The sequence below is a fragment of the Scyliorhinus canicula genome, chromosome 16 (genome assembly GCF_902713615.1).
Source record: "Scyliorhinus canicula chromosome 16, sScyCan1.1, whole genome shotgun sequence".
Taxonomy (NCBI): domain Eukaryota; kingdom Metazoa; phylum Chordata; class Chondrichthyes; order Carcharhiniformes; family Scyliorhinidae; genus Scyliorhinus; species Scyliorhinus canicula.
The window spans coordinates 4,338,919-4,355,773 of record NC_052161.1 but is presented as its reverse complement, the minus strand read 5'-3'; the positions used below and the strand labels follow the sequence as shown (position 1 = coordinate 4,355,773).

The 16,855-nt window shown below is 48.4% G+C and overlaps 1 protein-coding gene across 10 annotated transcripts in view; it reads right to left on the bottom strand.

Moving 5' to 3' along the window:
• Positions 1 to 16,855, bottom strand: part of ldb1a (LIM domain binding 1a) — a 124,925-nt gene that overhangs the window by 54,810 nt on the left and 53,260 nt on the right. For 2 of the 10 annotated variants that reach the window (XM_038821477.1, XM_038821480.1), the window contains exon 1: positions 9,580 to 9,743. The exons of 6 other annotated variants lie outside the window; for them this stretch is intronic. Coding sequence is in view for 2 of the 4 variants with exons in the window: in XM_038821475.1 (XP_038677403.1) it covers positions 13,049 to 13,073 (25 nt within the window). In the remaining 2 variants the exon portion in view is untranslated. Of the gene's footprint in view, positions 1 to 9,579; positions 9,744 to 13,048; positions 13,207 to 16,855 lie in introns of those variants that run through there. 2 more of the 10 variants (XM_038821475.1, XM_038821472.1) reach the window with 2 other exon arrangements.

Here is a 16,855-nt window from a genome sequence, read left to right as displayed (position 1 = left end):
TATCACCCTTTTCAGTTAAATTGGGCTCCCAGTTCCCTCCCACTTTCCACTGTGGAAATATAGTCTTTGTTAAGAGCATTGATTGACCAGGTGATGACCAGGCTCCAATGAGAGAGATTATATAAACTAAGCTTTTGTTCCATAAAATATAGAGAGTTAAGGGTTGATTTGACTCAGGTTTTTAGTATTTAGGGTGGATAGAGAGAAACCTATTCAACTTATGGTGGGGATCTCAGACTGGGGGATATAATCTTCATTTCAGAGTCAGCCATCCAGGGGAAGAGCTGGTAAACATCTTCACACAAAAAGAGTTAGAATTAGGAACTATCTCACAATGAAAGTAGATGATAGCTCAGATGATCATGTTAAATTTAAGATCAATTGCCCCTGCCCTTCCCATCTTCACATTGAGGATATCCTGCATCGTGCAGTGTGGCACTATCACTGTGTTAAATGGAATAAATTCAGAACAGATCTAGACACTCTGGACTGGGCATCCATAAGGTGCGCCAAACAACATAAGCAGCAAGTAACAGCCACAACTAAGCGATTCCACAGCCTATGGATCAGCTCCAAGCTCTGTAGTCCTGCCACATCCAGGTGTGAATGATGGTAGACAATTAAACTCACTGGAGGAAGAGGCTTCACAAATATCCCCATCCTCAATGATGGAGGAGCCCAGCACATCTGTGCAAAAGACAAGGCTGAAACGTTTGCAATAATCTTCAACCAGACAGGCCGAGTGGATGTTCCACTTTGGTCTCCTCTGGAGATCCCCAATATCACAGATGTCAGTCTTCAGCCAATTCGATTCACTTTACATGATATCAAAAAACGGCTGAAGGCATTAGATACTGCAAAAGCAATGGATCCTGACATTATTCCAGCAACAGCACTGAAGGCTTGTGCTTCAGAACTCACCACACCCCTAGCCAAGCTGTTCCAGTACAGCTACAACACTGGTATCTACCTGGCAATGTGGAAATTGACAAGGCATGTGTTGTACACGTCAGCAGGACTAATCCAACCCAGTTAATCACTGCCCTATCAGTCTACTCTCAATCGTCAGTAAAGTGATGAAAGATGTCATTGAGAGGGCTATCCAGCGGAACTTTCTAAACAATAGCCTGCTCACTGTCGTATAGTTCAGCTCCTGGCCTCATGACAGACTTGGTTTAAAAAAGGACCAAAAGAGCGGAGAGTGAGAGAGACTCCACTTGACATCAAAGCAGCATTGACATCAAGTAGCCCTAGAAAAACCGGAGTTAATGGGAATCCGCTGGAAAACTCTCTACTGGTTGGACAAATACTTAAAAATATATATATATTGTATTCCAAACGTAAACAATAACAACAAAACCACATTCCAACAAAACAGTTAACAGTTTGTACAGTTTCCCCTTTTAATACCTCCCCCCCCCCCCCCCCCCCCCCACCCTGCAACGGCCAGCTCCACAAATATCGGGATTAGTGGCCTCTACCGTACCTCGGGGCCCTCTTCTGACCCCCTTAAGGCAAATTCAGTCTTTTCCAACCAGAGAAACCCGTACAGGTTTCCCAGCCAGGCCGCAACCCCCGGTGACGTGTCTAACTTCCCAAATCAAAAGAATCTGTCGCCGAGCAATCAGAGAAGTGAAGGCTGCGACATCGCCCCCCCCCCCCCCCCCCCCCCCAACCACACGCACTAACACTCGCTGGGGGAATAGGTTCCACACCCATCACCAGGGACCTGAAATGTGAACGCCCACAGGACTCCACCTCCAACCTGATCCACTCTGCTATCTCCCCCACCTTCCCCCCTCCACCATCGCCTCACCTTCTCCACATTTGCTGCCCAATAGCAGTGCATCAGGTTCAGGACCACCAACTCCCCTCTCTGCCTTTGTAGCAGAACCCACTTCCCCCTCGATACCTTCCCTGCCCTCACAAATTCCGAGACCAGTGCCTCCACCTTCCAGAAAAAGGCCTCAGGGAGAAAAATCGGGAGGGACTGAAAAACAAACAGGAGCCTTGGTAGCACATTCATCTTTACCACCTGTACCCTCCCTGCCAATGTCAAGTGCAACATATCCCACCTTTTAAAATCCCCCTTAGACTCTTCTGCTAACCATGTCAAGTTCCACCTATGCATTGTGGCCCACTAATGCGTTACCTGGATTCCCAGATACCTATCATAGAATAATATTATAGACTTTACAGTGCAGGAGGCCATTCAGTCCATCGAGTTTGCACCAGCCCTTGGAAAGAGCACCCTACCTAAGCCCACATCTCCACCTTATCCCCGTAACCCAGTCACCCCACCTAACCTTTTTGGACACTAAGGAGCAATTTAGCATGACCAATCCACCTAACCTGCACATCCGTTGACTGTGGGAGGAAACCGGAGCATCCGGAGGAAACCCACGCAGACACGGGGAGAACGTGCAGACTCCGCACAGACAATGACCCAAGCCGGGAATCGAACCTGGGACCCTGGAGCTGTGAAGCACAGAGATAACCACTGTGCTACAGTGCTGCTCTAAACCGCTCCCTTGCCACCTTAAACGGTAGCACCCCCAGGTCTGCCCCCCATCCCGCTGCGTTCACCGGGAACACCTCACTCTTCCTTACGTTCAACTTATAGCCAGAAAAAGTCCCAAATCTCTCCAACAAGCTCATAATTCTTCCCATACATTCCACGGGTCCAACACAGACAACAGGTTGTTTGCATACAGTGATACCCGGTGCTCCCTGCCCCCTCACAATTCCTCAGCGGATGCCCAAAGGTACATCGGCAAGGGCTCAATCACCAATGCAAACAATAACGTGACATCGGGCACCCCTGTCTCGTCCCCTATGCAACCCAAAACACCCCAAACCCGTCTCATTTGTTCGGACAGTCACCATATAACACGTACAACCATCAAATCCCACATTAGAGTGGGTCCTTCCCCTTTTTTGGGATCAACGAAATTGACGCCTGCACAAAGGTAGCCGGAAACTCTCCTTTTTTCATTGCCTCACTAAGCACACCCACCATGTAAGGGGCCAACTCCGTCGCAAGCTGCTTGTAAAACTCCGCCGAAAAACCGACCAGCCTCAGGGCCTTCCCCGGCTGCATCCTACTAATGCACTCCATCACCTTCTTTAAACCCAACAGCTCCTCCAATGCCTGCCTCTTCCCCTCCTCCAACAATTGGAACTCCAACCCATCCAGAAACTGCCCCAAATCCTCCACTTCCCCCACCGGCTCAGCCCTGTACAACCTCTCGTAGAAAGCTTCAAGCATTTCATTTATCCTCTCCGGCTCCGACACCACCTCCTTTCTCCGCCCTCACCTGAAAAATTTCTCTGGACGCTGCCTGATGCTGCAACTGGTGGCCAACATATGACTCACCTTCTCCCCCATACTTACACTCGCCCCCGCAGGTGCCGCACCGCCTTACCCGTTGTCAACTGGTTAACCTGCCACTGAAACTTTTTCCTCTCTGCCAATCGCTCCTTCATGGGGGCCACAGAGTATCTCCAGTCCATCTCAACTATCTAGTCCAATAATCACCGGTGCTTATTGGAGGATGGCTGTGGTGGTTGGAGGCCAATCATCACAGCCCTGGGACATCGCTTCTGGAGTTTCTCAGGATAGTGTCCCAGGCCCAACCATTAACAATTGCTTCGTCAATGACTTTCCCTCCATCATAAGGGCAGAAGTGGGATTGTTCATTGATAACTTAAATTTAATTAATTAAATCTGGAATTGAAAGTTAGTCTCAGTAATGGTGAACATGGGTGGCATTATGGAGCAGTGGTTAGCACTGCTGCCTCACACCGCCAAGGACCCGGGTTTGAATCCCGGCCCCGGGTCACTGCCCAAGTGGAGTTTGCGCATTCTCCCAGTGTCTGCGTAGGTCTCACCCCCACAACCCAAAGATGTGGATAGGTGACGCTAAACTGCCCCTTCATTGGGAAGAAAAATAATTGGGTACTCTTAAATTAATTTTAAAAGTAATAGTGACCATGAAACTATCACGGTTGATGTAAAAATCCATTAGGTTCACCAATGTCCTTTTGGGAACGGAATCTTCCAAACTTACCCAGTCTGGCTGACACGTAACTTCAGACCCACAGAAATGTGATAGACTCTTAACTGCCCTCTGAAATGGTCAAGCAAGCCACTTAGTTCAGGGTAATTAGGGATGGGCAACAAATGCTGGCCTTGCTAGTGACGCCCACATACTATGAAAATATTGTTAAAATGAACAATGTTCGGCACCATTCGCAACTCCTCAGCAGTCCATGTCCATATGCTGCACGACCCGGACAATAGTCAGGCTTGGGGGGTCGATAAGTGGCAAGTAAGATTTGTGCCACCCAAGTGTCAAGCAATGACCATATCAAACAAGAAAATAATTCAACCATCATTCCTTGACATTTCATGGTATCTCCACTATCAACATCCAGGAGTTATCATTGACCAGAAACTGGACTAGCCATGTAAATACTATGGCTACAAGAGCAGGTCAGACGCTAGGAATCCTGCGGCAAATAACTCACATCCTGACTCACCAAAGCCTGTCCACCATCTACATGGCGTGTGATGGAATACTCTCCACTTGCCTGGGTGATTGCAGCCCAACAGCATTTAAGAAGCTCAATATCATCCAGGACAAAGCAGCCCCGCTTCATCCACCCCTTCCACCATCTTCAAAATTCACTCTCTCCGCCACTGACACACATTGGCCACTGTGTTTACCATCTTCGGGGTGCACTGCACAAACTCACTAAGGCTCCTTCAACAGCACCATCCAGATCAGCAAACTTCTACCACATATAAAGACAAGGGCAGCAAATGCATGGGTACACCATCACGTGCAAGTTCCCCTCTGAGCCACAGATCATCCGGACTGGGAAATATATCACTGTGCCTTCAGTCGCTGGGTCAAAATCCTGAAACCCCCACCCTAACAGCACTGAGGGTGTACCTACACCACATGGACTGCACTGGTTCAGAATGGCAGCTCGACACCGCCTTCGCAAGGACAATTTGTGATGGGCAATAATGCTAGCCTAGCCAGAGATGCTCACATCTCTTGAAAGAATATTTTTTAAAACATGGCCTGAAGCTATAGAAAATTCCAGTCTTGCAAGACCAGATGTGTCAGAAAAATGTTTCTTAAGTTCTACATGCACCATCAAGCATTCGCAGACTAAATATCTCTCTACATCGTCTCGTTAAACACTCCCAGGACAGATGCAGCACGGGGTTAGATACAAAGTAATATAATCTTTATTGTCACAAGCGGGCTTACATTAACACTGCAATGAAGTTACTGTGAAAAGCCCCGAGTCGCCACATTCCAGCGCCTGTTCTGGTATACCAAGGGAGAATTCAGAACGTCCAAATTATCGAACAGCACGTTTTTCAGGACTTGTGGAAGGAAACCGGAGCACCCGGTGGAAACCCACGCAGATACGGGGAGAACGTGCAGACTCCACACAGACAATGAATAAGCCTGGAATTGAACCTGGGACCCTGGAGCTGTGAAGCAACAGTGCTACTCATTGTTCTAAAATAAAGTTACGTCTGCATTGTCCCCATCAAACATTCCCAGGACAGATACAGCATGGGGTTAGATACAGAGTAAAGCTCCCTCTACACTGTCCCCATCAAACACTCCCAGGACAAGTACAGCACGGGGTTAGATACAGAGTAAAGCTCCCTCTACACTGTCCCCATCAAACACTCCCAGGGCAGGTACAGAACGGGGTTAGATACAGAGTAAAGCTCCCTCTACACTGTCCCCATCAAACACTCACAAGACAGGTACAGCACGGGGTTAGATACAGAGTAAAGCTCCCTCTACACTGTCCCCATTAAACACTCCCAGGACAGGTACAGCACGGGGTTAGGTACAGAGTAAAGCTCCCTTTAAACCGTCCCCATCAAACACTCCCAGGGCAGGTGCAGCACGGGGTTAGATACAGAGTAAAGCTCCCTCTACACTCTCCCCATCAAACACTCCCAGGGCAGGTGCAGCAAGGGGTTAGATACAGAGTAAAGCTCCCTCTGCACTCTCCCCATCAAACACTCCCAGGGCAGGTGCAGCAAGGGGTTAGATACAGAGTAAAGCTCCCTCTGCACTCTCCCCATCAAACACTCCCAGGGCAGGTGCAGCACGGGGTTAGATACGGAGTAAAGCTCCCTCTACACTGTCCCCATCAAACACTGTGTGTGTGTGTGTGTGTGTGTTGTGATATCGGAAATGGGAATTTACACACAGCACGCTCCCACAGACAGCAACAAGATAACGAGTAGATAATTTGTTTTGTTAAGGGATAAATATTGGCCAGTGCACTGGGGGGGGAAATTCCCTGCTCAACTTCAACATGATGCTGTGGAATCTTTATCATCTACTTTAGAGAGCAGCGAGGCCAGTTTAACATTCAATCTGAAAGACAACATCCCTGACAGTGCAGCAGTCTCTCAGCACTGCTCCAGGATATAAATGTTGGTTCAATCAGTGATGCCCATACAATCAAAGCAGAAGTAATTGTGTCAGCCTGGATAATGGGTCTCAGTCTCTGGAGTGGAACTTGAATCTACAGCTACAGTCTAAGGTGAGAGTGCTACCCTCGTAGTCACAGAGTTTACAAATATATTTCACACAAATAAAAATCAACGATATGGAATATACTGTATAGAAACAGCCCATTCTATATAACCAAATCCGTACCAACTTTTCTGTTCCTCTTGAGCCTCCACCCATCCTTTCTCATTTAACTCTATCAGCAATAACGTCTACTTTTTCTGGAGATCCCTCAGATGGGATGTTAAACCAAGGGTCTGTCTACCTCCTCAGATCTATCTGTTGGAAACACATATACCCATTTATTTCTCCCACAGTGCTGTTACTGATATTTTAAAATTTTGTCATGGGATATGGGCATGGTCAACAAGGCCAGCATTTCTGACCCATCCCCAATTGCCCCCTGATCATTTGCTTGGTCATTTCAGAGGGAAGTTAAGAGTCAACCGAATATTTGGTCACATGTAGGCCATACCAGGTAAGGACGGCAGATTCCCCTCCCTAAAGGACATTAGCAAACAAGATGGGTTTTTACAACAATCGACAATAGTTTTATCATTACTTAATTCCAGATTTTATTAAATTGAATCTAAATTCCACCAGTTGCCATGATGGATTTGAACCCCTGCACCCAGAGCAATAGCTGGAGCTCTGGATTCCTAGTCTAGTGACATGACCACTATGTCACCATCACCCTGTTAAATCAGCAGTGGGAAATCCTGGATGATATTGCTGGCCCTATTACAGGTCCTTATTATTGCCTTTTATAGAACAGTACAGCACAGAACAGGCCCTTCGGCCCTCGATGTTGTGCCGAGCAATGATCACCCTACTCAAACCCACGTATCCACCCTATACCCGTAACCCAAACAACCCCCCCTTAACCTTACTTTTTAGGACACTACGGGCAATTTAGCATGGCCAATCCACCTAACCCGCACATCTTTGGACTGTGGGAGGAAACCGGAGCACCCGGAGGAAACCCACGCACACACGGGGAGGACGTGCAGACTCCGCACAGACAGTGACCCAGCCGGGAACCGAACCTGGGACCCTGGAGCTGTGAAGCATTTATGCTAACCACCATGCTACCGTGAGGCCCCTGTCGAGGCCTTGTCGAGGTCTGCTAGAGTGGGGATCGAACCTGCTCTCAGTCTTAACCATCTGATTCAGGGTTGGACTTTCACCAATGTAGCTGCAACAACTAATATTGATTCAGAGCCTTTAACATTGTAAAACATCCTGAGCAAAATCAGACAAGATTTGAAGCTGAACCAAAAAGGGAGATATTAGGAAGAATAATCAAAGGTTTGGTCAAAAAGATAGGTTATAACAAGCATGTTAAAGAAGGATAGAGAGAGGCAGAGAGGTTTACGTAGGGAATTTCAAGCTTCGGGCCCAGACAGCTGAAGGAAAAGTTACCTATGGTGACTCAATAAAACTCAGGGATGCACAAGAGGCTGGTATTGATGCAACACAGAGATCTCGGAGGGCTGGAGGGGATTACAGAGATAGGGAGGGATGAAGTCATGCAGAGGTTTGAACTTGAGGAGCTGACGTGACAGTATTTTTACTTGTTTTATAACCATGACAACAGAGGTTATCACTGGCATCTTCAGGCAGCATATACCAAAACAAATTCATCAGGAAAAACTCACCCCCCCCCCCCCAGCTGTTCCAGCAGATATATCTTCAATGACCAAGAGCATCTGCCTACCTGCTTCAGGTGCTCGGTCCATTTGGTACAGAGCCCCTGAGTACTGAGAACCCTGATCGCCATTCTGGAAGATAGGTCCGCCAAGAATTCACCAAAAAATTTAGTTTTAAATTATTTTTGTGGGAGACAGGAGGGGAGGGCAGTGCCTTAACCCGAGACGGATAATTATTTATTATTAGCTAGTTTTAAACCTATTTCACAAACAGCAAACACTGAAACAGTTGGTGCTAAGTGGCTCAAAAGTACTGAAGGAAGGGGTGGCACGTAGTGCAGTAGTTAGCACTGCTGCCTCATGGCGCCGAGGACCCAGGTTCTAATCCCAGCTCTGGGTCACTGTCCGTGTGGAGTTTGCACATTCTCCCCGTGTCTGCGTGGGTTTCACCCCCCACAACCCAAAGATGTGCAGGTTAGGTGGATTGGCCACGCTAAATTGCCCCTTAATTGGAAAAAAAAATAATAATAATAATTAGGTACTCTAAATTTATTTTTCAAAAGTACTGAAGGAATTTTAAAAATCTCTCACTCAACAGCTCGCCAAACATCCAGAGTCTCTGTCTGCCAAAGAGAATAAACAAGCCGTCACCCCCTGCATAATCTGAGATGCCAGGGTAAAACAATGATCCTTTTACGCAAGCAAAGTTCAACACAATTCAAGTCTCTGCCAGGGCACTGAAAGGGTTAAGATGCCTGTTGGAAAGAAGCACAAAAGCAAGGCTGGGCTGAGAATGTCGGGGGTAGAAGGGGAAATAATGGCGTAAACTTCACACAGCAACAGACTCTTGGCAGTTTCTAGATAAGATAATCTGCTTAATAACTCTTGCAACATTGCCCGTTTAACATGTCACATGGGAACCAACATCAACCCCCCCCTTCCCATTTTTGACTTGTTGTCTATAACTGCCAGGCTGTGCCTTTCGAACCAGGCCTTGACGCTCTTTTTTTTTCAAATTAACCTTCCTGCCAAGCCACCAAATCAGCTTCTGCATATTTATCTTTTGAAATAAAATTGGCTGCAAATAGCTCACGAGAGGTGCAGCAGAATTTCCCCCCCACAGCACTGAGACTCTGTCAGGCACGAGAGCAACCAGCAACCTCCCCCACTTCCCTTCTCTTCCCCCCACAGCCGTACCAAACAAGGGCTCTCCTCAGCTTTATCCCAGCCTCAGGCCTATAGGCTCCCTCTTTACGTCTCTCAGCAGCCCAAGTTAAAACAAATTGAAGTACCAAGAATGTGAGGAGCAATCGCACACACACACACACACACAAACAAGAAACAGTAAAAAGAAGCTTTCTTTTTACCTTTGTAGAAGCTGTTCCAAGGGGGGGTGGGGGTGGGCTGGGAAATCGAGAAATCCCTCACCCAAAGAATGAAACCACTTCAGCAATATAATCTTGTTTATTTATTATATCTTCAAGCCAAAGCCCTGAGTGAGGTGGAAATGTCTGCTCTCTCTACGAGCCTCCCCAAGTCTTTTGTTCTGTAGAGTTGGGGGGGGTGGAGGGGGGGCAGCTGTCAGCAAACAACAATAGGCGTATGGAAAGGCCCACTCTCTCTCCCTCTCTCAATCTGTGTGTGTGTGTGTATGTGGCCCCGGTTTGCACTGAATCACAGAAGGCTTGTGGCAGACAGTTGGCCATTCTCAGCACCTCCCTCTGTTCCCAGGCAGACCATATCAGCCAGGGACCCTGGATACACTGCCCCCCTCCCCACCGTCAACCCTTTGCCCCCCCCCCCCCCCCCCCCCCCCCCACCACCCCCACGTGCCAAAACCTCCAGCAGCAAATCACTCAGCCTCCCCAAGGGAGACATGCTGCCTCTCTGTCTGCTTGGAGTCTCCAAGACAAAGAAAGAGCCAACATATATACGTTTGCAAATGCAAAATAAAGCACGCATTTAATGGACTAAAATCATATCTACAAATGCAAAACATAAATAAAAACAGCATTCATGCCTTCACAGGGATGAAGGTTATGAACTTTCCTCTTTGGTGGGGCTAGTCCACCTGGCAATTTACATCCCCTATGCTGAGCAAAAATACATTCAAAATAATCCCATTCAAGGATGCCTCCATATTAGGCTGAACTTCTGTTTCTGCCTCAGAGAATTAAAAGGAATTGAAATGAACCTGAATGTTTCTGTCGGGTGTGAAAATTTGTCAGTCAAAGAAATGAAAACCAAACCTTTTGTCTTTAAAAATGTTCTTGCAAAGAAAATTACAGGAATTAGATATTTATTCAGGAATTAAAATAAAATGGCAGTCGCCCCTTATTCAAGGTTAGAAATCATTGTGTTTTCCTTCATTCACATTCTTGCCTTGAACATTACATTTGTTGACTAGTCTTATTTTCCAAATTTAATCCGGTAATTTTTCTTTCTTTTCCAAGTTACATTATCATTGTGCAGCCTCAGGCCAGTGTCAGTTGCAGAAATAGACCTTGGCCGGGATTCTCCCCTACCCGGTGGGGGGTCCCGGCGTAGCGGAGTGGCGCCAACCACTCCAGCGTCAGGCCTCCCCAAAGGTGCGGAATTCTCCGCACCTTTAGGGACTAGGCCTGCGCCGGAGTGGTTTCTGCTCCACCGGGCAGTGCCAAAACTGGCGCCTACGGCGCTACGCCGCCGGGGCTGGCCGAAAGCCCTTTGCTGGTCCGCGCATGCACCGGTGCGTCAGCGGCCGCTGACGTCACCACCGGCGCATGCACGGTAGGGGGGTCTCTTCCGCCGCCGCACGGCCTCCACCGTGGGCCCCGATTGCGGGCCAGGCCACCGTGGGGGCACCCCCCCAGGGGCCCGCTCGCGCCGCCAATCCCGCCAGCACCAGAGTTGCTCCAATTCCCGCCGGCGGGAGAGGCCTGTCAGCGGCGGGACTTCGGCCCATCGCAGGCCGGAGAATCACCGTGGGGGGGCACGCCGATCGGCGGGGCGTGATTCCCGCTCCCGCCAATTCCCGGGTGGCGGAGAATTCCGGCCACGGTGGGGGCGGGATTTACGCCGGCCCCAGGCGATTCCCCGGGTTCCGGCCCTTATTTTAATTGTTATTCCTTTTATTCACTATACATAGAACATGGAATGCAGAGTGAGGCCATTCGGCCCATCGAGTCTGCACCGACCCACATTAAGCCCTCACTTCCACCCTATCCCGTAACCCAATAACCCCTCCTAACCTTTTTGGACACTAAGGGCAATTTATCATGGCCAATCCACCTAACCTGCACGTCGTTGGACTGTGGGAGGAAACTAGAGCACCCAAAGGAAACCCACGCAGATACGGGGAGAACGTGCAGACTCCACACAGTGACCCATCCCGGGAATCGAACCTGGGACCCTGGCGCTGTGAAGTCACAGTGCTATCCACTTGTGCTACCGTGCTGCCCAACCTATCTACTTCACAGGGATGAAGGTTATGAACTTTCCTCTTTGGTGGGGCTAGTGAACCTGGCAAATCACGCCCCCTATGCTGAGCAAAAGTACATTCAAAATAATCCCATTCAAGGTCTCCATATTAGGTTGAACTTACTTCTGATTGATCAGTATTCACTGAGCCCACCCTCCGGATGACGAAGCACCAATCAATATTCACCCCCAATGAACATCCATTCCTCATCCTGATCAATATGCACTGACACACCCAACTATTCTCTCTCGCTCCCCTGATTACGCTCCCCAATTATTTTGCTCCCTCCCTCTAAACCAATGTCACCTCTCCGCGATCCCTGGCTAGAGTGTGTTGCAGAATGATGCCAGCGGCGTAGGGTCTATCCCTGCATCGGCCCTGGTAGCTCATGGATTCCTGCCTCCTCGACTTGCCCCACACTTGCGGGGTGCTACCCTTCTGGTTATTTATAACCAATTGTCTCTCCCCAATGGAGAGGGATGGCTACGGTTCTTTGTGGAATTTTACCTAACAAGGATGCCACTATTGCCCTCAGTGCCCCCTTGAGCAAGTGGGGGTAGGGAGGATGCCATTACATTCCTGCTCAGCATCCACCGAATCCCAACTGCACTGCCAGACGAGCTGCTGTTTGGATTACATTTTAAAACAAGACCCCATCTGCCATCTCAGGTGGATGTAAAAGATCCCCTGGCACTTTTTTGAGGGAGGATAGTAATAATAATAATAATAATCATCTTTATTAGTGTCACAAGTAGGCTTACATTATCACAGCAATTAAGTTACTGTGAAAAGCCCCTACTTGCCACACTCAGTGCCTGTTCGGCTAGGAGCACAGTGTAGCTCCACAGCACCAGGGTCCCAGGTTCGATTCCGGCTTGGGTCACTGTCTGTGTGGAGTCTACACGTTCTCCATGTGTCTGCGTGGGTTTCCTTCGGGTGCTCTGGTTTCCTCCCACAGGTCCCGAAAGACGTGCTTGTTAGGTGAATTCGACATTCTGAATTTTCCCTGTGTCAGAGAGTATTCTTGCCAATATTTACTCCTCAATCAACAGCACTAATAACCCAAATCAGATTACATGGTCATGATCACATTGCTGTTTGCGGGAGTTTGGCCAGCAATTGGCTGTCATGTTTCTCAGAACAGTGACCACTCTTCAAAAAGTGCTTCATTGACTGTAAAGCACTTTGAGACGCCCACTGGTTATAAAGATGTTTTTTTAATATGAATTTAGAGTACCTAATTATGTTTTTCCAATTAAGGGGCAATATCTTTGGGTTGTGGGGATGAGACCCATGCAGACACGGGGAGAATGTGCAAACTCCACACAGACAGTTATAAAGGTGCTATCCAAGTCTTTCTTTCTTAGTTTACTTACCTCCAGGCTGGTAGTCCTCCTCCATCACTCTACAACAGTTCCTTGAACAAGTATTCCTTTTGACAAATATACTTTTTTTCAGATTGGTACTAGTTTGTGGTGTAGATTTGTCCTGAACAAAACTCTGCACTTGGACCAACAACTCCAAATTGCTTCCCCTCCTTTCAACTGTTGACTGTTCAAGGCTGTGGATCGGGTGAAGATGGGGTGGAGCTGGGGAAGGGCAGGGATAGCTGAGTTTTTCTGTGTATTGGACTGGCCGCCCAAGACATGCTATCAGATCAGTATGTGCATCACTGAAGTAGGGTGACTAAGCAAGCCACAATGGGGGCCTCCAGGCTCCTGCTGCTCCCAGGCATTGAGCTGGAAAACCGCAGGCAAAAGTCTGGCCTCTGCTGATAACAGCATAATTTTGATAATACACTGAGACATAGATGGTGCAGGCATGGAAGTTAAACTCAAAAAATATATTAAAATAGATAAAGTGTTTGACATTTTTGGGTCTGTGCAGGCTACATGCAACAGGCACCATTTTCAACTTAGCTTCTGAGCAAACATTGGATTTCCTTGCTCACTCTGTCCTCTGACTCCAGACCCACATCAATGTGATTTGAGTTGAAGTGCACTCTGAAAAGGGCGCACCATCAGCATTTCAGAGCAACAAAGGATGGGCAATAAATGTCAGTCACGGCAGCGTGGCCCACATCCTCAGAATGAATTTTAAAAATACTGATTCTGAGATATGCTCATGCAATGTTGGTTTCCCTATTCATTATTAAATTTATTCAGAAAAGTGCCGTAATAGAATGTTATTATTTTATTTTTAAAATATTTTGAGTACCCAATTCATTTTTTCCAATTAAGGGGCAATTTAGCATGGCCAATCCACCGACCCTGCACATCTTTGGGTTGTGGGGGGTGAAACACACACAAACACGGGGAGAATGTGCAAACTCCACACGGACAGTGACCCAGGGCCGGGATTCGAACCTGGGTCCTCAGTGCCGCAGTCTAAGTGCTAACCACTGCCCCACATGTTGCCCTATAGAATGTTATTAAACCTGAAATAGGAACAGGAGGTCATTCAATCTTTCAGATCTGTTTTTATTCATTTACGGACTGTGGGTGTCACTGGTTAGGCCAGCATTTATTTCCCATCTCTAGTTCTCCTCGAGAAGGTGGTGAGCTGCCTTCTTGATTCGCTGCAGTCCCTGGGGTGTAGGTACACCCACTATGATGTCAGGGAGAGAATTCCAGAATTGTGACGCAGTGACAGTGAAAAAACGATAATACATTTCCAAGTCAGGATGGTGAGTGACTTGGAGGGGACCCAGGTGGTGGTGTTCCTCGGTATCAGCTGCCCGTGACGTTCTAGATGGTAGCAGTCATGGGTTTGGAAGCTGATACCTAAGAAGCCTTGAAGTGTTCCTACAGAGTATCTTGTAGATGGCACGCACTGTTCATCGGTGGTGGAGGGATTGGATGTTTGTGGAAGGGGTACCAATCAAGCGGGGCTGCTTTGTCCTGGATGGTGTCAAGCGTCTTCAGTGTTGTTGGAGCTGCACTCAACCAGGCAAGTGGAGAGTATTCCATCACATTCCTGACTTGTGCCTTGCCGATGGTGGACAGGCTTTGGGGAGTTAGGAGGTGAGTTACTCTCCGCAGGATTCCCAGCCTCTGACTTGCTCGCCTGATTAGTTTAGTTCAGTTTCTGGTCAATGGGAACCCCCAGGATATTAATAAGTGGGAGTTTCAGTGATAGTAATGACACTGATGATTGTTCGGGCAGCACGGTGGCGCAGTGGGTTAGCCCTGCTGCCTCACGGCGCCGACGTCCCAGGTTCGATCCCAGCTCTGGGTCACTGTCCGTGTGGAGTTTGCACGTTCTCCCCGTCTTTATTTTTTTAAAGAGAGACGGTGGTTAGATTTTCTCTTGTTGGAGATGGTCATTGCCTGATACACGCATGGTGCAAATGTTACTTGTCACTCATCAGCCCAGGCCTAGACATTGTCCAGGTATTGCAGCATTTGGACATGGACTCTTCAATACCCAAGGAGTCGTGAATGGTGCTGAACATTGGGCAAACTGAATTGGCTGAAGGCAAACATCTGTGATGCTGGGGACCTCAAGAGGAGCCCAAGATGGATCATTCTATTTGGTCACGATCTAAACCTCAATTCTTTCATCCTCCTCTGCTTTGTGCTCCCATGCACAAGAAATAAATATCTACTGAACAAGCCCCAAAGCTTACTTCCCCACCTCTTCCCCATATCCTTACCCGCCCCCCCCCCACCTTCTTGCAATATCCCTCAACCCAACTACCCACTTCTTTCCCATATCCTTCAACCCACCCATCGTCTTCTCCACTTGTCCCTCAACCTCATCGATGCACCAGGGGCTGGATTCTCAGTTTTTCGGACTATGCCCCCACGCCGTCATAAAGACTGTGGCCAGTTTTTCTGTTGTGAAAAGGCCACATGTTCCTCGCCCTGCAGGGGGCTAGCAGTGACCCGTTGGGAAGCTTGCAGCTTTTGCTGCAGATACGGGCACCCGCACTTCCGGGTCAGAGGCCGCGCATGCGCACGGCGGCAGCCTCCCGCGGCCGGGCCTTCCTCCATGGCGGACTCAGAGCTGGACCTCCCAAATAATGGCCCCGATCAGCCGCACGCTCAACCCTAACCGCCCGCCCAAAAATACCCCGGGCCCGTATGAGACCCCCCTGCCCTTCCGATCGGCCCGCCCGTGACCATGTGGACTAAGCCCACAGCCGCCACGCGAGTATCCCGAATGGCAGGACCTCATTACATCCACACCATCGGGACTTTGGCTAGTCGAGGGGTGGGGAATGGCGGGACGGGCCTCCAGCAATGGCCGCAGGTTGGGGATATGCGGCACGGCGTTCTCTCCGAGTTCTCTTCTTTCGGGGCCCGCAGAATTGGGGAACCGTCGCCATCCCAATTCTGAGCGTGGAAGTGGATTCTCCGCCACGCCGACAGATCCAATTCTGGTGCCGGGGTGCGGAGAATCCAACCCAGATCTTTCTACTACAATTACCCAATTATCCCTCATATCTCCTGGTCCGTGTTCTTTCCAGATATCCATCTAGGTGTCATAGATCATAGAACATACAGCGCAGAAGGAGGCCATTCGGCCCATCACCTCTGCACTGACCCACTTAAGCCCTCACTTCCTCCCTATCCCCGTAACCCAATAACCCCACTTAACCTTTTTGGTCACTAAGGGCAATTTAGCATGGCCAATCCACCTAACCTGCACGTCTTTGGACTGTGGGAGGAAATCGGAGGAAACCCATGCAGACACGGGGAGAATGTGCAGATTCCACACAGACAGTGACCCAGCGGGGAATCGAACCTGTCCCTTGATACTACTCTCCACACTGCCCATTTAAGTGTCCTTCCTTAATAACAGGATCCAAAACAATGACAACAATTTGCATTATAGATACAACACCAGTAATATTAGGCCCCAGGGTTTAGCTTTCAAAAGTGTGGGCCCAAAAGGTGAAATTGAGAAGTGGCTCACGTGGTCATTAGAAATATAGGACCAGGAGGAAGTAATTTAGCCCCACCATCCAGTGAGATTATCATGCTGATCTGTGACCTAATTCCTTATTCCGGTCTTTGCCTTGTATCCCACAGTATCCTTAGCTACTAAAAAATAATCAATGTCAGGTTTAAAACAAACTATTGATCTTGTAACCATTGTATTTGTGGAAGAGAGTTCTAAACTTCAACCACCTTTGTATGGAGAAGTCTTTCCTAATTTCACTCCTGAAAGATCTGGCT